The sequence below is a fragment of the Myotis lucifugus genome, unplaced genomic scaffold (assembly GCF_000147115.1).
Source record: "Myotis lucifugus unplaced genomic scaffold, Myoluc2.0 scaffold_26, whole genome shotgun sequence".
Taxonomy (NCBI): domain Eukaryota; kingdom Metazoa; phylum Chordata; class Mammalia; order Chiroptera; family Vespertilionidae; genus Myotis; species Myotis lucifugus.
Genome location: NW_005871074.1, coordinates 9492453 through 9518127, shown reverse-complemented (window position 1 = coordinate 9518127; position 25675 = coordinate 9492453). Strand labels below are relative to the sequence as shown.

Genomic DNA, 25675 nt, shown 5'->3' with positions numbered 1-25675 from the left:
CATTCCTCCTAGGTAACGTAACAATAATCTTCATGTAACAATAATCATGAAGATAATTATTTCTTTATACCCATATTTTGGCAAAGTCTGTCATATAAATAATAAGGCAGAATTCAAATCCCATCGGGCTTTACATTTTTGCCTAACTTAACCACTATGATCTACGTGGATGACATCATAACCAGAAACTCATCTTGAGGTATCTATGGTGCAGTTTGAGAGTTGCTCATTTTGAATAGCTATTGCTCACCTTTTTCTGCAGTGATTTAAAATATCATCCCTCTAAACACAGAAATGCTCCTTACACTTTCAGCATCATAGATAAAACCATACCACATAGTAATGGATAATAGCATCATGTAAGCTAATAAAAAAATCACACCTTTTATAATGGGAGTCAATGGAAGGGTTTTTTTTTGTGTGTGTTTTTTCAGGAAAGCAAATAATATAGATAGCTCAAAACCAATGAGAATATAGAGAAATGGATAGTAAAGGAAAGTTACTTTCTGAGTAAATTAAATGGTGGATCTCTCTCATCGATGTTTCTAACTCTCTATCTCTCTCCCTTCCTCTCTGTAAAAAATCAATAAAATATATTAAAAAAAATAAATAAAACTAGAGTTTAAAAAAAAATCACACCTTTTGTAATGGGAGTCAATGGAAGGGTTTTTTTGTGTGTTTTTTCAGGAAAGCAAATAATATAGATAGCTCAAAACCAATGAGAATATAGAGAAATGGATAGTAAAGGAAAGTTACTTTCTGAGTAAATTAAATGGTGGATCAGCTTTGAAAGAGGTGACAAGGAAATATTATGAAAATGATTATTTGATACCTAGCTTTGGAGATTATATATATATATATATATATATATATATATATATATATATATAATATTTAAATATATATAAATTTGGATTTTTCAACAATGAATTGATGATGTAGTGATAAACACTAATATATTTAAGTAATTCTTTAACTTTCATGTCGATTTTTTTCAGTCACCTACAGATTTCTCTAGTTATATAGAAATGCATGTTGTAGTTGAAAAAAATTTGGTAAGTATATTCTGATTTATTTGGCTTATGTCAATTTATATTAGTAATTATTTGTTTCTTCAAATAATCTCTCTTCTTTTTCTGGGACTCCTATAATTTATATATTATTTCTACTTAATGATATTTCAGAAGTCCCTCTTTTTTTTCTTTATGGTCCTTAAACTCTATAATTTCAATTATCCTCTCCTCAAGTTTGTTGATTCTTTGCCCTGCCTCTTCAAGTCTGTTGTTGAATCTTTCCAGTGAATTTTCACCTCAATGATTGCATTTTATAACTCCAGAGTTTATTTGGTTTCTTTTTATAATTTCTATATTTTTTTGTTTAGAGGTAATTTTGTTTGTATGTAATTTTCCAGATTTCCCTTAGTCTGTGTTTTTCTTTAGCTCTTTGAGCATACTTCTGACAATTGTTGTAAAGATTTTGGTATGTCTGCATTTCCTCAAGGATTGTTTCTCCCAATTTATCTTTTCCTTTGGGTCATGCTTTTTGGTTTATTTGTTTCTTTCTTTCTTTGCCTCATGATATAAACAATGCATGTGTTTCTCTGAAATGCATATCAAAACCTAATACAATGTGATGATTTTTGGAGGGTGGGGCCTTTGAGAGTGATTTAAGTCATGGAGGTGGAGCCCTTATCAAAGAGATTTGGCCCTTATAAAAGAGATTCCAGAAAGTTCCTTCACCTTTCTGCCAAGAAGGCAAGATGGTCATTTATGAACCAGGAAGAGGATTTTTACAAGATACCAAATCTGCTGGAGCCTCTGTCTTAGACTCACAGCTTCCAGAACAGAGAGATTCATTTGCTGTTTAAGCCCCTCGTCTATGATACTTTCAGTATAACACCTGACTGAGGAATCTTGTGATTTGGGTTGAAAATTCAGCATTTGAAAAAAACAAACACCTCTTTCAGATTTTGCAGGTTGGTTTTGCTCCAGGGCAGTCCTTTAATGATTCCTTAAGCTTGCTCTCAAGTTAGGGGTCAGCGGAGGTGGAAGTTTAGGACGTTCTCAGGTCTTTACTGAGCATATGTCTTGAGGAGCTTTCTTATTTCACCATATACACAGCTGCTTTTGAATATCTCAGTTTTCCAAAGAGTCATAAACACCCAAGCTTCTCCTCAGGGCCTTTCATGGCCTGCTGTATATCTTCGCCTATAATCTCTTGCCTCAGGCACAGTCTGTCATCTTCCTGACACTTTCACAAGTAGTTCTTACTCCTTTTCGCTACAAGTGATTTTCAACTGCTTTCTGGACATTTTGACGAGTATGTTATGATATTCTGAATTCTACTTAATTTTTTCTTTTTAATTTTATTAGCACATAAGTATTGACCTAGTCGTGTGGTGGTATTTAATGGCAAAAGCTTTCAGAGCCTTCATGATGTTCTTTTTGTCTTGGTTCACTTGGTGCTTTTGTAGACGCCATGGCTACCTGCCTGTGTTGCCTGCAGGAATAGTAGCCTTCCTCGTCCTCCTGCTGCCTCAGCGTAGGGGATTGTAGATGATGGGCCTGCATAGTAGAAAGTGTTTTCCTGGCCTACTCAGTGCCAGTGGGATTCCTGTTTACATTCTCAATGCTGTTTGTGGGAGATGAAGTTCCTTTTTAGGGTTATTCTGCCTAGTGTTTCTATGTGGGAGTAGGAGACATTGGACATCAGGGAGTAGAGCTGTTTTATATTATCAGAGCTACTCTGATACTGCCAGCAGGGGCAATGGCTCTTTCTAGGTCCAGGCAACCTGTTGTTTCAAGTTGGGCCATGAGAAGACTCCATGCTATAGGGCACAGATTCTAGGCACCAGAATGTTAGTGGGGTTCTCACTTCATCCCTACCTGGGCTACTTTTTGCCAGTGGATGTGGTGCAGCTATGTTATTCCTCTGATCCTAGCATACCTGTACAGCTACCTTTGATTTCCACTCTTTAGAAACCTCCTATAATCTTTTTTTTTTTGGGGGGGGGTATATTATTTCAGGGTTTATCGTTTTTCATAGCTTTGCTCAGCTGGGAGAAACTGGAAGACAACAGTCTACATCATTCTGTCTAAACGAGATGTCTTCACAATAATGTCAAAATTTAAATTATTGTTTTTTGCAAGTTTTTTTATTAAGAGGAAAAAAGATAGTATTTTATACTTACCTTTGCAATTTTCATTACCAGAGCTCTTGACTGTCTTTGTGTATATAAGTGTTATAGTCTTCTGTCATCTCTTTTCAACCTCAAGGGATTTTTAAATTATTATTTCTTATTTCTAGTAATGCAGCTCTGTTATTAATGATTTTTTTTTTGTTTTTAATTTGGGAATGCCTTTCTGTTGCCTTTACTTTAGAAGAAGAATTTTGCTGGATATAGAATTTTTGATTGAGAATGTTTTCTTTTGGTACTTAAAATTTGTAACTCTACCTGTTCTCCATTGATTCTGATGAGAAGTCATCTCTTAATCTTGTTATGCATTATTTTTCTTCTTTGTGAGATACATTATTTTTTCTTCTCACTTTAAAGATTTTTTTTTAAGACCTTTGTCCAGTTAGTTAACTATGATGTGTCTGTGTGAATGTCTGATTTTATCTTATTTGGTTTATTGAACCTATATAATGTGTAGATTAATGATTGTCATTAAATTTGTGGAGGTTTTGGCCATTTTTTACTAAAGGTTTTTGTTTTGTTTTGTTTTTTAAAGCAACTGCTTGCTCTTTTTAAAAATTATTATTATTTTTAATCTTCACTGAGGATATTTTTCCATTGATTTTTAGAGAGAGAGGAAGAGAGAGGGAAAGACAGAGAGAAACATTGTTGTGAGAAAAACACATCAATTGGTTGCCTCCTGCACCCAACCCGGTCAGGGGCCTGGAGCAGCTTGCAGCCCAACTGAGGTATGTGCCCTTGATTAGAATAGAATCCAGGACCCCTTCAGTCCACAGGCCAAGACTCTATCCACTGAGCCAAACTAGCTAGTCCACTTTCTTTTGTTTTTTGCCTTTTTCAATCTCTGTGCCCTTCTAAGGCTCCTATTATATAAATTCTGGCTTACGTAATGATGTCAAATTAATGTCCATGATTCTGTTCAGTTTACTTTTTTGTTTTTTCTTTTTTTTTTATGTTGGATAATTTCTGTTGATATACCATCATGTTCAATTATTCTTTTTTCTGCTGGTGAACACCCCTTTTATGAAGTTTTTATTTTAGCTATTGTATTTTTCAACTTGAGTGTCCATTTAGTTATTTTTATAATTTTATATTTTTTCTACTTTCTTCAGATTTATCTATAATAATAAAAGTGTAATATGCTAATTAGACCTGACGTCCTTCCTTCCAGACAAAGCCGCAGCAGGCCAGACTGTGGCAGAGGTAGCAGAGGCCTCGCTCCCCCGATCCCCCTACTTCTGGGCACAGCAGCGGCAGACGGGGGCCGGGGCCACGGCCCTTGCACAAATTTTGTGCATCGGGCCTCTAATTGATATGTAATTGACACATAACCATGTAAATTCATCCATAGTAACATCAAGGAAAGCAGAGTATATTATTAGATATCCAAGTTTAGTGTTTAATAAAGTGACACACCTTTGTAGACTTTCTATTCTGTTTATAGATTTATGAAAAGGTTATAACTTTTTACCTCTCTAAGTTAAAACTAAAAGTGCTATTTTCCTCATACCTGCTAACCATTGGTTTTATATTTCTTTTTAATTTTTCTAGTCAGTGAGCATACAATTTTATCATATTGGGATTTTCAATTTCTTAAAAAAATTTACATATAAGTAACATCAAACACTTTGAAGTTTTTACTTATAAATCTCTCAAATCATCTTCACCCAATCCTAAATGTTCTATGACTCTTAATTAACATTGAAATTTTGATAGGGATTGCATCAAATCTGTAGATTGTTTTGTGAAGTAGAAACATTTTAACAATATTAACTCTTGAGCATTAACTATATTCGTATTCATTTGTGTTTTTTTTAATTCTTATAGTTTTCAGTGTATAAATCCTTCACCTCTATGCTTAAATGTATTCCTATGTATTTTATTCTTTTTGATGTATTTGTAAATGGGATTATTTTCTTAATTTCCCTTTCTGATAGTTTCTATTAGTATATAAAACATAGTTTTGTATATTTGTTTTTTATTCTGCAACGTCACTGTCCTTGTTCACTAGTTCTAACAGGTTTTTTTTATGAGTTTGGGGCTTTCTATAACATGGTATCTGCAAATAGTGACAGTTTTACTTCTTCCTTTCCCATTTGGATGTATTTTATTTACTTTTCTTCCTACTTTCTCTGGCTAAGATTTCAATCTATATTATATAAAGGTGGTGAGACTGGGTATTCTTGTATTGTTCCTGATTATATGGGGAAAGTTTTCAACTTTTCACCATTGATTATGATCTTGGCCGTGAGCCTGTTACATATGGTTTTTATTATGTTGAGGCATGTTCCTTTTATACATATTTTGTTGAGTTTTTATTTTGAAAAGATGTTGAATTTTGTAAAATGCATCAATTGAGATAATTATGTGACATTTCCCTTTATTTGGTGTTCTATCACATTAACTGGTTTGTGAATGTTGAACCATTTTTGCAACCATGGAATAAATCCCACTTGTACCTGGTATAAGATCCTTTTATTTTATTTTTATTTTATATTTCATTTTATTTTATCTTATTGATTAAGGTATTACATATGTGTCCTTATCTCCCCATTGCCCCCCAACACCCCCACTCATGCCCTCACCCCCCTAGTGTCTGTGTCCATTGGTTAGGCTTATATGCATGCATACAAGTCTTTTGGTTGATCTCTCCCCCTTACCCCCACTCTTCCCTACCTTCCCTCTGAGGTTTGACGGTCTGAAAGATGCTTCCGTCTCTGGGTCTGTTTCTGTTTATCAATTTATGTTGTTCATTATTTTTCATAAATGAGTGAGATCATGTGATATTTATCTTTCTCTGACTGGCTTATTTCGCTTAGCATAATGCTCTCTAGTTCCATCCATCCTGTTGCAAATGGCAAGAATTCCTTCTTTTTACAGCAGCATAGTATTCCATTGTGTAGATGTACCACAGTTTTTTAATCCACTCAGCTTCCAAATCTTAGCTATGGTGAATTGTGCCGCTATGAACATAGGGGTGCATATATCCTTCCTGATTGGTGTTTCTAATTTCTTGGGATGTGCTGTTGATCTCAGTGTACCAACATTTTATTAAGGATTTTTGAATCTATGTTCATCAGAGATGTTGACCTGTAATCTTCTCTTTTTGTAGTGTTCTTGTCTGGTTTTGGTGTCAGGGTAACACTGGCCTTGTAAAATGACTTTGGAAGTGTCCCTTTCTTCTATTTTTGGGAGTTTGTAAGGTTTTTTTTTTATTTTTTAATATATCCTATTTCTCACACTTAAATAAATATCATATTATTTCTATAATAATTTATATTTTAAAACAAATAATTATTAGTTAAAACGTTTCAAACTCACTATATTAAAATTTAAACAACACAACAATAATTAAATATTAAGCAATATGTATTTAGATTTAAAATGTATGATTATCTTTTTCAGTATACTCATATGGGTTCTGATACGGCTACTGTCACTCAAAAAATTTTCCAATTAATTGGATTGACTAATGCTGTAAGTGTTTACTTTTTAGAACTTTTGCATTTGCTTGTGATACTTAAAAAATTCCCATAGTTTCTTTTATGACACTGCCTGAATACATATCTTGTGTGAATAGGGGAAAGTATATAACCATTTTAAGTTTGCTTTCTAACTATTTCATAGAAATAATAATTATTGTAGATACCTAATTAGGTTATTGTAAGGATTAAATTAAATATAGCACTTGAGGTAGGGCTTGCTTAAGGATAGGCTTTTCAAATATTAATTACAACTTACTTCATTAGTAGTATGTATTTTTTATATTATAAGATTCAAAACAGATTTATAGTTCAGTTGTTTAATATTTGTCATCAGGATAGTGTTTATTTTCACACCTAATTTCCAAATCTATTTAGACCATGATATTTGAATATATTTTCTTTATGTGTTCTATTTTAGATTTTTACTTCATTTAATATTACAATAATTCTGTCTTCACTGGAGCTTTGGATAGATGAAAATAAAATGCCAGTAACAGGAGATGTTAATGAATTATTACACAAATTTTTAAAATGGAAAAGGTCTTATCTTGTTTTGCGTCCACATGATATGGCATTTTTACTTGTGTAAGCATATCTTGGCATTACTAAATCTTATAGAAAGAAAACATATTTGACCTAATTTCTGACAGTTCAAAGGTCTTTAGAGAAAGACATCTTGTGCCATTTTTCTTATAAACAACATCATCTGAATATTATTTTTCAAAACATGGGTTTTACAAAATTATTGATATCACTGTATTTATTTGTTTGTATTTAAAATTTACTCCTTCAAACTTGTTACCATATGCCTTCTTGCCTTTTTACCTTATTGTATAATGTCCCTAACTATACATAAAATACTAATAATATTTATCTGAAGAAATGTACCTGAATTCTAAGAATATAGTAACTTGGGCTTCTTTTTATGCTTTATTTCCATAAAATGAAATAATAAATAACAAGGAAATGGAAGCACAATTGTGTATTTAAACATCTCTAATATATCATATTCACACTATGCTTCCTTTTAAAAAGTATAAAACTCTCTATTTAATAAGCTTATTGTTTTTTATTAATGTCCAGAATCTATATATATATATTTATATTAAATAAAATAATACATACAGGGGCCCCTCCCAAAAATGTATACAAACAGAAATAGTTGATAGCTCATTTTTTAAATTAAATGTATTTTAATAAACACTGCCTTTATAATTATTCAAAGTGTGTGTATACATTTTTGGGGGCATCCTATATATTTTTTAAATATATTTTATTGATTTTTTACAAAGAGGAGGGGAGAGGGATAGATAGTCAGAAACATTGAAGAGAGAGAAACATCAATCAGCCGCCTCCTGCACACCCGCTACTGGGGATGTGCCCACAACCAAGGTACATGCCCTTGACCAGAATCGAACCTGGGACCCTTGAGTCCGCGGGCCAACGCTCTATCCACTGAGAAAAACTGGCCGGGGCCCCTATATATTTTAAAATCATAATCTTTTATGTTACTTTCTGCCCCTCAAGTATGCCATAACTTTGCATGACTCTATAAGGTAACTCTTTTTATTTATCAACTACATCGCCTTATTTTCTTAATTTTAAGCAATTTTATTTAATTATCTTATTTTGATCTTTTAGGAATATTTTAATTTTTAGTGAATACTACATAAAACTGAATCTTCATGTTAAAAAAAATCCATCTGATAATAGACTTTATAATATTTGTTTTAAAATCTATTTTAGTGTTTTCAAAAGAAGCATTCACAGTCACTTCCTATGCTTTGTTACTTTAATGTTACATGGAACTATCTATGAATAAATTATATAAATATTTAAATATATTTATATTTGCCAAATACAATATTAATTGTGTTTAGTTTTACAAATTTATGTGATTGTGTTATGTGTGTTTTTTTTAATTTAAGTTACAGAGAAAAATCAGATTATGTTGGTGCAACCTTTCAAGGAAAGATGTGTGATAGACAATATGGAGGAGGCATTGCTGTGGTTGGTATAATCTTGGCTAAGATATATAAATGAAATGCTGTTTAGATTATATATAGTTCAATATTTTTTATTCATTTTTCTAGGTATTTAATATTTGCATAATGAACATATTAACCTTTTCCCCTGCTGCTGAGAGGAATGTTTGAACTATAGCAAGTACTCACTGAACTTCGTACACATACAATTTTTGGCATTTCATCTCATGAGTTCAAAATATCCTTTTTAGAAAATTAATATAGTGGTCTATTTTAGGCTTAGAAAATTTTCATAAATTTGCATGTGCTCAATATTTAATAAGTAATTGTTTTTGATTTCAAAATTAGATTTTGATCATTTTTCTTAATTATGTAGTAAACATAATTATAAACCGGGTTAAAATAAAACTTTGAGAATTATAAATTTCCTTAAAATGCTCTATGGGGCCCAGGTGAAGGATAACAGAATCAAATGCCCTAATTGGTATTATTTATTTTAGTAGAAAATCTTGGTCTATTTAAAATTAGTATATTTTTGCTCCTCTTTCATAATGCCATGATTATTTTGACATGTGGAATTTACTTTCTTATTTTGTGTGTGTTTGTACAATGTCTACCAGAATTTGAGGGATGCAATGCATAACACTCTTATTTCAGTGAACAAGGGAAGCTAAGTAAAGATATAAAAAGATGAATCAATCAAATGGAGACACAAATATCAACCTTAAAATTTACATATGGTAGTTTGGAAAATGTGACTTATGTTTATTGGCAAGCCATTACCTAGTCTCAAAAACTGGAATTTGGCTGATTTATGCAGTCACAACACTGAAATATAAGACTCACATGTGAAATAAGGCCTTCATTGATAACAAAGTCAGAACAGAACTCATTCTCTCTAAAGCAGTGGTTCTCAACCTTGGCTGCACATTAGAATCACCTAGGAATCTTTTTAAAATCCTGATTTCTGGGCCTCATCCTCCAGAAATTCTGTTATGGGGTGGGGCCACAACATTAGTAACAAAGAAACAATTTCAGGAGGATGAGACCCAGAAATCAGGATTTTTAAAAGATTCCCAGGTGATTCTAATGTGCAGCCAAGGTTGAGAACCACTGTTAAAGGTAGGTTTAGTCCCCATATATTTAGAGTAAAATAATGCCATCATTTATTGGAAAGTGTGTGTTTCATGAGCAGAGGGCAGTGGTCTCTATAGTGAGAGGAGCATTCAGAGAAGAGCTTTCTAGTATTCTTTTTTTATTTCTAGTCTCTTTCTGGACTCTTTTATCATTGTTGGTGGGTTGTTTTTCTGTCCTTCAGCCAACAACACATTGTCTTATTAGCTTCATAGTAAGTCATCAAACAGGGTAGTGTAAACCCTGCTACTACTACTTTAGACTGATTTAGGTATTCTGAATTCTCCGCATTTCCATTTGAAAATCAGTTTGTCAATTCCAGCGAAAACTGCTTGGATTCTGATTAATTTTGAACTGAATCTTTAGGCCAATTTGAGGGACATTGACACTTTAACAATACTGAGTTCTCCTATCCATGAAATGGATAAATATGTGTGGTATATTCACATAATCTAAGCAATAAAAATAAACTACTATTAAACATGCAACATTGATGGATTTCAAAACTTGTTGAATAAAGTAAACCAGAAGCAAAAGAATATTTATTATCCCATTTTAATTTGTAGTTAAAGATAAACCATTTTATTAAAAGTCAGAATAGAAGTTACAAATTGTGGTGAGGTAATGCCTGGAAACTTGCTGGAAAGAACTTCCTAGGTGATAAAAATATCCCATATTTTGTACAGTGTAGTAGTTATGCAGATATTTGTCACACACACTTCACAAATATGTGTGTATATATGTACATACATATAATATTATAAATAAATTATATATAAGAATGTGTATATTTGAGTAAATATTCTATACACATATATGTATATGCATATGTTTTACACCCATACATAATGCCACTGAAATTTTAACCCTAAAGAGTAAGAAAAAGAAACAAATATATAACCAAACAAAATTTGATTTATCAATAGTAAAAAGCAGCAAAATGTTCTTCAGGTAAAACAGATATGACTTTTAGGTGATTTATTATTTAGAATGAAATAAAATTTTACTAGCATATATAATAAACATGAACTCATATATACCAAACTAAGATGCACAAAGTAGACACTGAAAGAGCTACTAACAGAAATAATCATACTTGGATAATTTATCAGACCAAAAATTTAGAAAGTTTGAACAGTATTAATGAACTTTATTTAAAAGGCATATTTAAAATGCTGATTTCTAATATTAGAGACTAGAAGTTTTTACAAAGCAAACAGACCAGCATATTTATAGAAAGTAACCACATGTTATACAACATAGGAATACTAGTGATTGGCACATAAGAAGTCCTTAATAAATCCCAGCTGCTGTTACTATTATTTAACAGCTATTATAGTAAGCAGATTCAATAAAAGAAACTTGTATGCTTACTTATAGCTTTTATACAAAATATTTTAAAATGCCAATACTAAATATAATTTTAGTTTTCCATTATTTTATGTTAGAAACAAAAGTAGTCATAACATAGCCCATAGGAAGTTCTTATACTCCAGTTATACCTTTTCAGTTTTGCTACTAGTCTGTTTTGGACTAAATTGTGTACTCCTAAAAATTCATTTATTGAAACCCCAATCCCCAATATGACTATATATTGGAGACTGGGCCTTACAGAGGTAATTAAGATTAAATGAGTTTATGAGTGTATGCCTCTAATCCAATGGGACTGGTGTCCTTATAAAAGAGTAAAAGACAGCAGAGATATCTATCTCTATACATATACTAAAGAAGGCCATGTGAGGACACTGTGAAAAGACAGCCTTCTACAACCTAGGGAGAGAGGCCTTACCAGAAAGCAACCCTTTTGGCAACTTGACCTGGACTTCTAATCTCCAGAAATGTGAGAAAATAAATTTCTGTTATCTAAACCAACCCAGTCCGTGGTATTTTGTAATGACAGTCCTATCTGAGTAATAGAAACCCTATGCCAAATTGCCACAAAGGAATGTCATCTCCAACACAAACCATATATTTGACTCTATCTATAATAATAAAAGCGTAATATGCTAATTAGACCGGACAGACAAATGATCTTCTGTCATTCCGGATTTCCTTCCAGACAACTTTCCTGGTGAACCTGCCGTGTTGGGGGCTGAGGCAGAAGCAGTTAGGAACTATCAGGCAGACAGTCGAGCAGTTAGGGGCAATCAGGCAGGCAGGGGGGCAGTTAGGAGCCAGTAGTCCCTGATTGCAAGAGGGATATCCAACTGCCGGTTTAGGCCCGATCCCTGAGGGATCCCTGCGAGATCAGGCCTAAGCCAGCAGTCAGACATTCCCCAGAAGTCCCAGATTGTGAGAGGGTGCAAGCCTGGCTGAGGGACCCACTACCCCCGTGCAAGAATTTCATGCACTGGGCCTCTAGTCTCACAATAAGATGAAAGACAGAATAAATGAACTAGTAAGAAGATAGAGTAAAGGAGAAATTGTACATGGGAGTGTAGGAGATGACTTTTATACAACTGACTAAATTGAAATTTTTTGGATGTTTTTGTTTTCATCTTACTGAGCTATAAAAGATAGCAAGGAGCGGGAGTCATAGAGAAAGAGAAACAATTATAAAGCTACATTGATTGAATGGCTGCCACACCTTTGCTATAATATCCTGAACACAAAACAAAAAAATCTTCAATAACTATAATAATAATATATACCCTGTTATTCATTACATTACTATTTATAATATTCTGTTATTTACATTATTGAAATTTAGCAGAATCCTTCATTTTCTTTTCCATAGAATCAAATACACCCCCTCTTCTTCCCTTCACCTTCCACTCTTCCCCAGCTTCTACCCTCTCTCTTTCTTGTCTTCTTCCTCCTCCTCTTTTATCTCTTATTCTTCCTCTATTTAAAAATGAATGGTACATTCAACTGTGGTAATTTGATAAAGGGGCCATTTATCAATGTGCATGCAAGGTGTAGGGACTTTGCAGTGTCTCAGGGATAGTAATAAAGTTATTTAATTTGTTACCCAAGTGAGAAGGAAAGGACAGAGACATTCTACTGGGGTCACAGAAAGTAGAGACCTCCACTCAGGAATTCAGACAGCCATAAGCACCTGGACAATGATGCTAATAAAATTTTCTTACCCTGTCCTCCCCATCAGACCAAAGTAAAGCAGGGGGGAGAGAACCTTTTGATATTATCCTTTGGTGCCATCTTGACTAGAGAGCAAGGTGGAAAATAATGGAAAGTTGATTTAGAGAAGCAAACAGAATATACCAAAATGTATTCCTGGAAACCTCTCTTGAAGTATATTCACAAAAGTGTTATTAGATATATTTGAAGACCTAGTGTGATGTGTGGATTTTTCTTAAACTTCTTATGGTCTAGTATGGTCAAAATGTTCTATGTAAGCATCTTACATTTACAAAAAGAAAATGACAAAGGCATTTTGGGTTTTGAAAATAGCCTTAGTATGGGAATAGCTTATGATGACTGACAAATGCCAGTGCTCAGGAGCTATCTGCATAATGAACCCAGAAGGAAAGTCAGCATTCTCATGATCAGTCATTATTACCATAATATAAATTAATTCAATGGGTTAATTTATTATTTTTTATGAAACATAATGTAAAAACATTGATGTAAAATATTATCTCTAAATAATCAAAGTAGAAATGGGCACAATCTGTTAATAATTTGACACTGTGTATATTTGTATATCTTTAAATCTTTTTAGCTAGTATAAATATAATTATAATTATTATTAAATATAATTATTGGGGCAATTTTTATCTTCTTTTGGTGCCACCAAATGAACTATATATTTAATTTTTGGTAAAATTTCAGATTTTTCTACTATATTCTTTTTATATTGATAATGGTACCTGTAACAAATTGAGTCAACATGGATGGCACTTCTGTGTTTACATATTAGAAGCCTCTATTCCATTTTGTCATGACACTATTTTTAATAATTACATTATTCTCCCAGTAAATGAATTATCTCCTAAAATATTACTGTGCACTTGTGTGCTTTTTTTCAGCACCCCAAAACCCTAAGTCTGGAATCACTTGCAGTCATTATAGCTCAATTATTGAGCCTTAGTATGGGAATAGCTTATGATGACATTGACAAATGCCAGTGTTCAGGAGCTGTCTGCATAATGAACCCAGAAGCAATGTAAGATGCTTTACTTTTATATGCCTTACACCTATAGTTTATATGAAAATAAGTTTGGTGTATTTAAAGTCTAAGCTGTTGAAATAATTTAAAATGGTTGAATATAAGCTGTGACCCATACTTCCAAATCAAAATGCATAATCCAAGTCCCAAATATCTATCTCAAAATTTCCCAATCTAATGTCACACTTGCTTTGCCATATATGATCTAACCCCTACATTTATCACTATGTTTACTTGCATGATTTTATCATTTAAGCCTGAGCAGATAAGCCAAATACTGGCTTGTGATCACTGTACAAGAATGATTGATTAATATGGTCTTGTCTGCATAAATCTCCTTCATTCTGCCCTGGCTCAGACTGAAGTCTTGGCATCTATTGATTTCATAGATGCTGTTATTCAGCTTTTTCTTTGTTATCAAAGGAGGCCTTTTGCAGTACCATTTTTATGCCTTAAAACATAGAGAAGTTGCTATTACCATCATTATTCTTAAAGTATACTCTGAGATTTTATAAAATTAGAACCAAACAGTCAGGGATTAGGGACTCCATTATTCAGTCAGTGACTAGAGCCAGCCTCTTATTTTTCTGATGGACAATTTTGGAGGCATTTTCTGCTTTTTAGATGTTTTTCAGCAACAAACTTGGTAACATCTCACTTTCTCTATTTCCTCACTCCTGCTTCCACAATCATTTCCTAGAGGTACTTGCATTGAACTTTTTATCTCAGGCTCTGATTTTGGAGGAACCTATATAAAAATAGTTATCCCAGAAGTGGCTATAGTAAACTATTATGAAATGATTGTTGAACTGGATTAGTAAGTGATCTTACGGCAACAGGAGATGATGTACAGACAGGGCATTGTCTTGTTCTTTGGTATGTATGTCCATTAAGGTACAATAAAAACTAAAGATATTCCTGGTAGACTAGGTTTTATGTGGAATCTCTGACAAGTATCAAATATTTGTAGTGCAGACCCCCAGAGTACTGTTTCAGCTCCTGGCCACTGGCCCCTTGTAGAGCTCAGCATGCATGTAGGAAACACTAAGTTACTATGTTACTGAAGTTGAATATTTTCATCATAATTTGTGTATATTCAGATCCACAGAATTATAATATCAAGTGGGCATATTAATCTACCTGATGACCAAAAGAGTCTATTTTGGAACAAGCTAAAAAAATCCAGATAGTGCAAATCAATAACACAAACAGGGATGCTAGGTAAATCCCCATGGCATGTCCATCTATTGCATCAATATTTCTCAGTCACTTCACACCAACGGTCAAATGGGGGTGCCCTAAAACTGGCTGCTAGAGAAAGAAAAAAGCTGTCTTGTTTTAAGAACATGTCCTCTCACTATGTTAATTGGAATAAAAACATGCTTAAATGTGTGACATTTCACATTGATTTCTGCGTAGTGGCTTTCATTTCCAAGATAATGCCATCACTCATGATGGAAGCTTTAACTACAACATTAAGTTAACCAAGTTTATAGTGACCAATAGAATAAAGGGTCCCTTAGAAACATTGTTGTCATCATTACTTCCTAGAATTTAGACTTATAGCTTCATTTTAAACCAGTTACTTAACCTTTAATCAGCCCATTCCTAACTTTGCAAGAAGCTAAAAGATGTAGTCATTCATGCAAGGGAATTATGTACTGAACTGAATATCAGAGGTTCTGTTATCAAGAAAATATGAGAGAATGGGGAATAAGAATATCCAGAAAATATGTTCAAAGATTCAAGCCGAAAAGGAGTTCTCCAATTCGATATAATTATTATTGATATTTTCTTTCTAATGAAAAATTAAATCACCAAAAAATATATCCCCTATGGACCAGTTCACACATAGCAAACACACCTTCCCTTGCCCGGTTCTCAGTAATATTAAATTTCTATTGCTTTTTCTCCTTTTGGTTTCTGGTACTTAGATAAAATTCATCTGAATTGTTGGCAATGCAATAATAATTTCACTCATTATGGTTAATATAACTGAAGGGTATGTTCAACCAGAATGTGACAATAACAAAAAATATCAAAACTGGTAGTTTGTTCAAAACTCCCTAATTTGTCATCCTTATGGAAATAACATGTTCCTGAAATAATCTGAATGACTAGGGTTTAAGTCTATAGCTGCAAGAGAAAACAGTGTCACAAACAACTAATATAAAATCCAACAAAATTTTATTGATTATTTATTCCAACTAAAAATATTTACTGTACGTTTTTGCACATTTGACAATAACAAAGTTGAGTATTTTTTCTGGGGTGGAATGTTAAATAGCTTTATTCCCAGGGCAGGCAGTTGATTGATACAATGTGTGAATAAAAATTTGAAGTTTAATGTATTTTTAGTCATTCCAGTGGTGTGAAGATCTTTAGTAACTGCAGCATGGAAGATTTTGCACATTTTATTTCAAAGCCAAAATCCCAATGTCTTCGAAATCATCCAAAGTTAGATCCATCATATAAAGTTGGAGTTTGTGGTAATAAAAAAGTGGAAGATGGAGAAACATGTGACTGTGGGACTGCAGATGTAGGTACTCATTTGAAAGCATACATATCAGAATTGCATAAAAATATTTAATTTTATAGTGTTACATTGTTACTTTTCATAATTTATCACAATTACTTTTCTGTAAAAAACCTTAAGAAAGCATATAGGGATTTTAATGAACTAATGAAGGCACTTATATATTGAGGTACAGATTTAGTGGTTTATATAGTATCTGTACAAGTGATTTTTCAACATCATTAATCCTGTAGCTGAGTTGACCTAAGTTTAAACTGCCCCGCTTGTGTATTTTTCTTGTATTTATTCTGGATCTAAAATCCTCCACCATTCAGAAAGATATAAAAGTTTGAGAAAGAAAACATAGGAGACGCATTTCTGGCTTTGAGTATTTTAATCCAGGTCAATATTCAACTCAAAAAGATTTGGACCATACATAATCCATAAAAGCTGGTTTTCATACTCACAGAAATCTTACAAAAAGCTGCTGTATAGAAGGAGGTGGTAAGAGAATAGAAAAAGGGAGTGCAATGTGGGAGAGAGAAATTGTGAGACTCACAGTTGAATAGTATAGGCATGAGAGAATCAAGAAAATATGAATGGAATTCAATGCTCCCTACTGTAATAGCTAAGGTCATTCATGTGTACTCACCTCAGTATGAAAAAGTGTGTTTTTAGGTAACTAGTTGGGTGATATGGTTTTAAGAAATTATTCCAGAGCACCCACCTGTTTTCCTTTGTTAGGATCTAAATGGAAACACCTTGACATTTTTAAATAAAAATTAACAGCAGTATCTTTTGGCTTTATTAAATACTAGAGGCCTGGTGCACAAAAATTTGTGCACTGTGGGGGAGGGGGGTCCCTCAGCCCGGCCTGTGCCCTCTCGCAGTCTGGGACACCTTGGGGGATGTCCACCTGCTGGCTTAGGCCCACTCCCCGGGGGATCGGGCCTAAGCTGGCAGTCAGACATCTCTCTGGCAGCCCAGGAGCCCTCAGGGGATGTCCACTTGCCAGCGGGGAGCAGGCCTAAGCTGCAGTCAGACATCCTTAGCACTGCTGAGGAGGCGGGAGAGGCTTCCACCACCACCACTGTACTGTCAGCCATCAGCCTGGCTTGTGGATGAGCAGAGCTCCCACTGTGGGAGAGCACTGACCACCAGAGGGCAGCTTCTGCATTGAGCGTCTGTCCCCTGGTGGTCAGTGTGTGTCATAGTGACCAGTCATTCCCAGTCTTTCTGCTGTTAAGGTTAGTTTGCATATTACCCTTTTATTATATAGGATAGAGGCCTGGTGCACGGGAGGGGGCCAGCTGGTTTGCCCTGAAGGGTGTCCCGGATCAGGGTGGGGGTTCTGCTATGGTGCCTGGCCAGCCTGGGTGAAGGGCTGAGGCCCGTTTTCAGGCTGGCCACACCCCCTTCAGGATGGGGATCCCCAATGGGGTGCCTGGCCAGCCTGGGTGAGGGGCTGATGGCTCTTTGCAGGCTGGTCAAGCCCCCCATTGGGGACCCTCACCCCATGGAGGTGTGGCCAGCCTGGGTGAGGCGCTGAGGACTGTTTGCAGGCTGGTCACACCCCCTTCAGGGTGGAGGTCCCCACTGGGGTACCTGGCCAGCCTGGGTGAGGGGCTGAGGGCCATTTTCAGGCTTGCCACACCCCCTTCAGGGTAGGGGTCCCCACTGGGGTGCCTGGCCAGCCTGGGTAAGGTGCTGATGGCCATTTTCAGGCTGGTCATACCCCCTCTAGGGTGGGGAGTCCCGCTGGTGTACCTGGCCAGCCTGGGTGAGGGGCTGATGGCCGTTTTCCAGCTGGCCACGGCCTGGCTGGAAGCAGGTATCTGGGATTTATTTAACTTCTATAATTTAAACTTTGTTGCCTTGGTCCCGCTCGAAGCCTGAGTTGCCTGCTGGCAACCCATGTTCCCAGCCCCTCCTTGATCGGAGGCCACGTGGCCTGGAAGCATGTATCTGGGATTTATTTATCTTCTATAATTGAAACTTTGTAGCCTTGAGCAGAGCTCAGGGCCAGCAGGGCAGGTGGGAAGCTTGGCTTCCTCCATCGCCGGGGGCAACCTAAGCCTCCTGATCGCTCCAGCTCTGTGGCCACTGCCATCTTTGGGATGGAGTGATGGTTAATTTGTATATTACTTTTTTATAGGATCATATAATTATATCCCAAATCCATATTATATAGCTTAACTCACCATTGCAGATAGTAATAGCAATGATATAGATTAGGCAGAATAGTTCTGGAAAGCACTACAAATTAATGTGCCCGACTAAGTATCATACTATGAGTCATGTTAAGATCACTGAAATCCATGACTTATTTTTGTGTAACTTATTGAAATTTTTGGCCCAATCAATCATTTTATCATTTTGTAAATTCTTGGGAATTCGAAAAATTGTGTGTGTGTGTGTGTGTGTGCGCGTGTGCCTGTGAATGTATCATCTCTCCAGCTTTCTACTTTCTTATATACTGCTTTTATTAAGCCTAATAATCTTATATAATAAAGAGGTAATATGCAAATTAACCTTCACACCATAATGCCATCACAAGATGGCGCGCACTCAGCGGGGGGTGGGGTTGGCTGTTCGGTGCACCTGCCGCTGGCAGCTCCCATGGCCCAGCAGAGGGAGGCCTGGTGGCCACTCCACACCTGCCAACGGAGTTCCTCCAGCCCTGCTGGGGGGTGGGTCCCAGCTGCTGCTCTGCGCAGCTTCCACCAGGGTTTCCTCAGCCCTGTGCACCATGGGGGTGGCTTTGTGGGGGGTCCCGCGGCTCTGTGCAGCTTAATGCTGTGTCTGTCTGCATGGGCGCAAGCAAGTCTAGATCTCACGGGATTTTGAGGCACACGCAAGTGGGTAGAGACTTGACTCTGGGTCTCCTGGTGCAGGCGGACTTGATGCTGTACCCCCTGGGTGCCTGCCCAGACTCTGACAGCAGGAAGGAAGGAGTCTCATCCCTCATAGAATCAGCCAGAATCAGCCTTTGGTCAGACAGCTCTCAGCAGCCTGACAGTGAAGACTCTCATTCACCTGCATCCCAGACCCTGACAGCAGGGAGGTGGGAATATGTCTAAAGAGCAACTATTGACACAATGTAGCTCTGCAGCCAAAAGAAGCCGGCGTCATCGACAGAAAATGTCTGAAGACCAATGTGTCTCTGAAGTTGAAAGAAGGCTGCGGGGACAACAGAATATGTCTAAAGAACAGTCATCAACAAGTACTACCTATACTGGTAGGAACTTCCTTCTCAGCAAAAATGGAGTACATGAGGTTGCAATTCTCAAACATAGTTGTGGTAGAATGACTATTAGATGTCAATTTTGCCTATCACTAAATTTATCTGATAAAAACCATCTGATGGAAAATTTACTCAATGTTAAAGCAAAGGTAAGGTTTGTTCAAATGATATACATTTTCCAGAATAACTGACATATTTAAAAAAATTAATGACAAACAAAGATTCTGACAGGGAAAATACTCATTCCACAAATAGTTCTTTTGCTTTTGCTTCCATGGGTGCAAATATTGCATCGCCATCAGGATATGGTCCATACTGTTTTAGAATACACGGACAAGTTTATCACCGTACTGGAACTTTACATCCTTCGGATGGTGTTTCTTGGAAGTTTGCTCAACTCTATATTTTAGATATGGCCAAAGCATCAAGTAAAAGATTAGCAATGCCAGAAAACCAGGGCTGCTCAGAAAGACTCAGGACCAACATCAACAACCTCATGTATGAAGTATTAACAAAATCGTACAAAATGCTACATGAGGTAGAAAAGGAAACCCAATCTAAAGCAGCAGCAAAAGGTATTGTTCCCACGGAAGTAATAACGGCAATTAAAAATTATCGTAGCAGTGGCCCAGGTAGATGTAATTCTCCCCGTGTAACCAAGGTTGCTCTCATATTCAGAAACAAAGATGGAGAACCTCCTTTTGAAAGGGACTTGCTTATTCATTGTAAACCAGATCCCAATAATCTGAATGCCACTAAAATGAAACAAATCAATATCCTGTTTCCTACATTAGATGCAATGACATATCCTGTTCTTTTTCCACATGGTGAAAAAGGCTGGGGAACGGATATTGCATTAAGACTCAGAGATGACCTTGTAATCGACAATGATACTAGACAAAATGTAAGGACACGAGTCACACAAATGAAGTATTATGGATTTCATCTGTCTGTGAGGGACACATTCAATCCTATTTTATTTTATTTTTTTTTAAATGTTTCAACAATTACATTTTTTTAAATTAAATCTTTATTGTTCAGATTATTACATTTGTTCCTCTTTTTCCCCCCCATAACTCCCCTCCACCCAGTTCCCACCCCACCCTCCGCCCTCACTCCCCACCCACTGTCCTCATCCATAGGTGTACGATTTTTGTCCAGTCTCTTCCCGCATCCCCCACACCCCTTTCCCCCCCAAGAATAGTCAGTCCATTCCCTTTCTATGTCCCTGATTCTATTATAATCACCAGTTCATTCTGTTCATCAGATTACCTACTCACTTGATTTTTAGATTCACTTGTTGATAGATGTGTATTTGTTGTTCATAATTTGTATCTTTACCTTGTTCTTCTTCTTCCTCTTCTTAAAGGATACCTTTCAGCATTTCATATAATACTGGTTTGGTGGTGATGAACTCCTTTAGCTTTTTCTTATCTGTGAAGCTCTTTATCTGACCTTCAATTCTGAATGATAGCTTTGCTGGATAAAGTAATCTTGGTTGTAGGTTCTTGGTATTCATCACTTTGAATATTTCTTGCCACTCCCTTCTGGCCTGCAAAGTTTCTGTTGAGAAATCAGCTTACAGTCGTATGGGTACTCCCTTGTAGGTAACTGACTTTCTTTCTCTTGCTGCTTTTAAGATTCTCTCTTTGTCTTTTGCTCTTGGCATTTTAATTATGATGTGTCTTGGTATGGTCCTCTTTGGATTCCTTTTGTTGGGGTTCTCTGTGCTTCCTGGACTTGGAAGTCTATTTCTTTCACCAGGTAGGGGAAGTTTTCTGTCATTATTTCTTCAAATAGGTTTTCAATATCTTGCTCTCTCTCTTCTTCTGGCACCCCTATAATTCGGATGTTGGTACACTTGAAGCTGTCCCAAAGGCTCCTTACACTATCTTCGTATTTTTGGATTCTTTTTTCATTTTGCTTTTCTGGTTGGGTGTTTTTTGCTTCTTCATATTTCAAATCTTTGACTTGGTTCTTGCGATCCTCTGGTCTGCTGTTGGGAGTCTGTATAATATTCTTTATTTCAGTCAGTGTATGCTTAATTTCTAGTTGGTCCTTTATCACAACATCAAGGGTCTCACTAGATTTCGTGAGGGTCTCATTGAGTTTATCGGCGGTTTCTAGAAAATTCTTGAAAACCTTAAAAGTGTGGTTTTGAACTCTATATCCAGTAATTTGCTTTCCTCCATTTCTGTCATTTGTGTCCTGTTTCTTTGTCTCGGCATTTTTTATGCTTTGCTGTGTCAATAGAGTGGCTTTCTGTGCTAAGTGTCCTATAGGGCCCAGTGGCTCAGCCTCCCCAATTACCTGAGGTAGAAACTCTTGGTGCACCCCCTTGTGGGCTTTGTGCACAGTCTTGTTGTAGTTAAGCCTTGAATGTTTTAGGTAACACTGGGAGGATTTGACCTCCAGGCCAATTGGCTGTGAGAATCAGCTGTGTCTATGGTGGGAGAACTTCTGTGCTGAAGACACCCTTATGGGGCAAGACTTGCTTCAGTGGGGCTTTGGTGCTCACTGAGTCTGCCCCCTGAGTGTGTCCCTTATGGATCTGAGTTGTAATTGGATGGTCCCACTCTGACCACTGGGTACACTGGCTCTTGGATCTAAGGAGGTGCTAATCTAGCCTCTGCCTGAGGCCACCCAGCAGAAGCCAGCTGTAAAGCAATGCAAGTTGCCCTGGGGCCTTGGGGCAGCTGCCATTTGTTAAGTAATTTTTCAGATTACAAAGGGCTGGGCCTTTCATATGCAAAAGCCTCCATGCAGGGCTTGGGCGGGGCGGGGTCCCAGGGGATCAACAGGGCGGGCGGAGCGAGCAGTATGGCTGCTCTCAGTCCTGACCTCAGAGGCCCCGGCAATTGCTGGGAGCACCTCTGAGAGAAAGCTGCCCTTGAGTTCCGACCGATGCCAGACAGTCCCGTTTCTCCCGTATGAGTCTGGGTCCCCAGAGACTAGCCCGGAACTGGAGCTCAGAGCCTGAGACTCCCTCCTGATTGAAAAAGACAATTGTGTCCTCAGCCACCAGCCCTCTCCTCATGCACTTCCGCATCTTTGTATTTTACTTCCCACCGCACCTCCTCTGAGTCTTGGTATGCTTTTCTCTTTCCTTCCAGTGGTAGAATTTCCACTCAGCCAGCCTTCCTGTGGTTCTGGATGATGTCCGTTCCGTCTTTTAGTTGTATTTTTGAAGTGGTTGTGCGAGGCAGCAATCTCCGGTGTTTACCTGTGCCGCCATCTTGGTTTCTCCTCCTCAATCCTATTTTAAATGCAGGAAAATTAACTCAAAAGTTTATTGTGGATTCATATTAAAAAATGGAGGCCAATCGGATAAATTTCACTAAAACAAACCAATCTAAGTTGAGAGTTGAAAAATATAGTGGTTTGATGGATTATCTCACATCTAGATCTGAAAATGACAATGTGCTGATTGTTAAAATGATAATATTTCCATCATCTTTTGAGGGTAGTCCCAGAAATATGCAGCAGCAATAACAGGATGCTATGTCAATTGTAATAAAGTATAGCAAGCCCAATTTATTCATAACCATGGCATGCAACCCCAAATGGGCAGATATTACAAACAATTTACAACACTGGCAAAAAGTTGAAAACAGATCTGACTTGGTAACCAGAGTTTTTAATATTAAGCTGAATGCTCTTTTAAATGATATATGTAAATTCCATTTATTTGGCAAAGTAATAGCTAAAATTCATGTCATTGAATTTCAGAAACATGGACTGCCTCACGCTCACATATTGATATTAGTGAATCCAAATTACAAATAGATGATGACATTGACAGTATAGTTAAGGCAGAAATTCTGGATGAAGACCAGCATACTCGACTTTTTCAAATTGTAAAATCAAATATGGTACATGGACCATGTGGAATACAAAATCCAAAGAGTCAATGTAGGGAAAATGGAAAATGCTCAAAGGGATATCCAAAAGAATTTCAAAATGCAACCATTGGAAATATTGATGGATATCCCAAATACAAACGAAGGTCTGGTAGCACCATGTCTATTGGAAATAAAGTTGTCGATAACACTTGGAATGTCCCTTAAAACCCATATTTGTGCCTTAAATATAACTGTCATATAAACAAAGTCTGTGAATTGATTAAAAGTGTCAAACATTTATTTAAATACATCTATAAAAAGCACGATTGTGCAAATATTCAAATTTCTGAGAAAAAATTTTATCAATCATGACGAAGTACAGGACTTCATTGACTCCAGGTATATGAGCACTCCTGAAGCTGTTTGGAGACTTTTTGCAATGTGAATGCATGACCAATCTCATACAATCACAAGATTAGCTATTCATTTGCCAAATAAACAAAATTTGTATTTTCATATTGATGATTTTGTTGAAGTTTTAGATAGGGCTAAAAGGCATAACTCAACTTTGATGGCTTGGTTCTTATTGAATAGAGAAGATTCTGACGCACGTAATTATTATTATTGGGAGATTCCACAGCATTATGTGTTTACTAATTCTTTATGGACAAAACACTGAAAGGGTGGGAATACAGTATTAGGTAGACTGTTCACTGTGAGCTTTAAAAAAGCAGAATGATATTACCTTAGACTTTTGCTTCTGCATGTAAAAGGTGCAATAAGTTTTGATGATCTGAGAACTGTAGGAGGTGTATTTATGATACATTTCATGAAGCTGCTAAAACATCGAGGACTATTAATTGATGACACTATCTGGAAAGATATGATTGACAATGCAATCATCCTTAATATGCCCAAACAACTATGGCAACTTTTGCATACATATGTGTGTTTGGATGTTCTGCTGCAAACAAATTATGGGATGAGAATAAATCTCATTTTATTGAAGATTTCTGTTGGAAATTACACCAAAGAGAAGGTGCCTGTGTGAACTGTGAAATGCATGCCCTTAACAAAATTCAAGAGGCATTCACATTGCATAGAATGAAATGTTCACATCTCAGACTTCCATACTATCCTTTATTAATGAATACAAATACATGTGATGAATCATACAAGCGACAATAGGCAGAGGTTTGGATAAATTCTCTGAATGATGAACAGTTGGCAGCCTTTCAGACTATAACTTCAGCCATTGAAGATCAAACTTTACACCCTAAATGCTTTCTCTTGGATGGTCCAGATGGTAGTGGAAAAACATATCTATATAAAGTTTTAATACATTATATTAGAGGTCATGGTGGTACTGTTTTACCCACAGCATCTACAGGAATTGCTTCAAATTTACTTCTCGGTGGAAGAACCTTTTATTCCCAATATAAATTACCATTTCCATTAAATGAAACTTCAATTTCTAGACTTGATATAAAGAGTGAAGTTGCTAAAACCAATAAAAAGGCCAAACTTCTCATTATTGATGAATACACCATGGCATCCAGTCATGCTATAAACACCATAGACAGATTACTAAGAGAAATTACAAATTTGAATGTTGCATTTGGTGGGAAAGTTCTCCTTCTAGGAGGTGATTTTTGACAATGTCTCAGTATTGTACCGCATGCTATGCGATCGGCCATAGTACAAATGGGTTTAAAGTACTGTAATGTTTGGGGATGTTTCAGAAAGTTGTCTCTTACTATAAATATGAGATCAGAGGATTCTGCTTATAGTGGATGGTTAGTAAAACTTGGAGATGGCAAACTTCATAGCAGTTTTCATTTAGGAATGGATATTATTGAAATCCCCTGTGAAATTATTTGTAATGAACCTATTATTGAAGCTACCTTTGGAAATACTATATCTGTAGATAATATTACAAATATACCTAAATGTGCAATCCTTTGCCCAAAATATGAGCATGTTCAAAAATTAAATGAAGAAATTTTGGATATACTCGAGGGAGATTTTCACACATATTTGAGTGATGATTCCATTGACTCAATAGATGATGCTGAAAAGGAAATTTTTCCCATCGAATTTCTTAAGTAGTACTCCTTTGGGAATGCCATATCATAAATTAAAATT

General features: G+C 36.2%; 1 protein-coding gene across 1 annotated transcript in view; it reads left to right on the top strand.

The window, feature by feature from the left end:
• Window positions 1-25675, top strand: part of LOC102437361 (disintegrin and metalloproteinase domain-containing protein 2) — an 82516-nt gene that overhangs the window by 17297 nt on the left and 39544 nt on the right. The window contains exons 7-12 of the mRNA XM_023751830.1: window positions 999-1055; window positions 6602-6673; window positions 7100-7266; window positions 8610-8691; window positions 13790-13926; window positions 16288-16468. Of these exons, the coding sequence (XP_023607598.1) occupies window positions 999-1055; window positions 6602-6673; window positions 7100-7266; window positions 8610-8691; window positions 13790-13926; window positions 16288-16468 (696 nt within the window). The remainder of the gene's footprint in view (window positions 1-998; window positions 1056-6601; window positions 6674-7099; window positions 7267-8609; window positions 8692-13789; window positions 13927-16287; window positions 16469-25675) is intronic.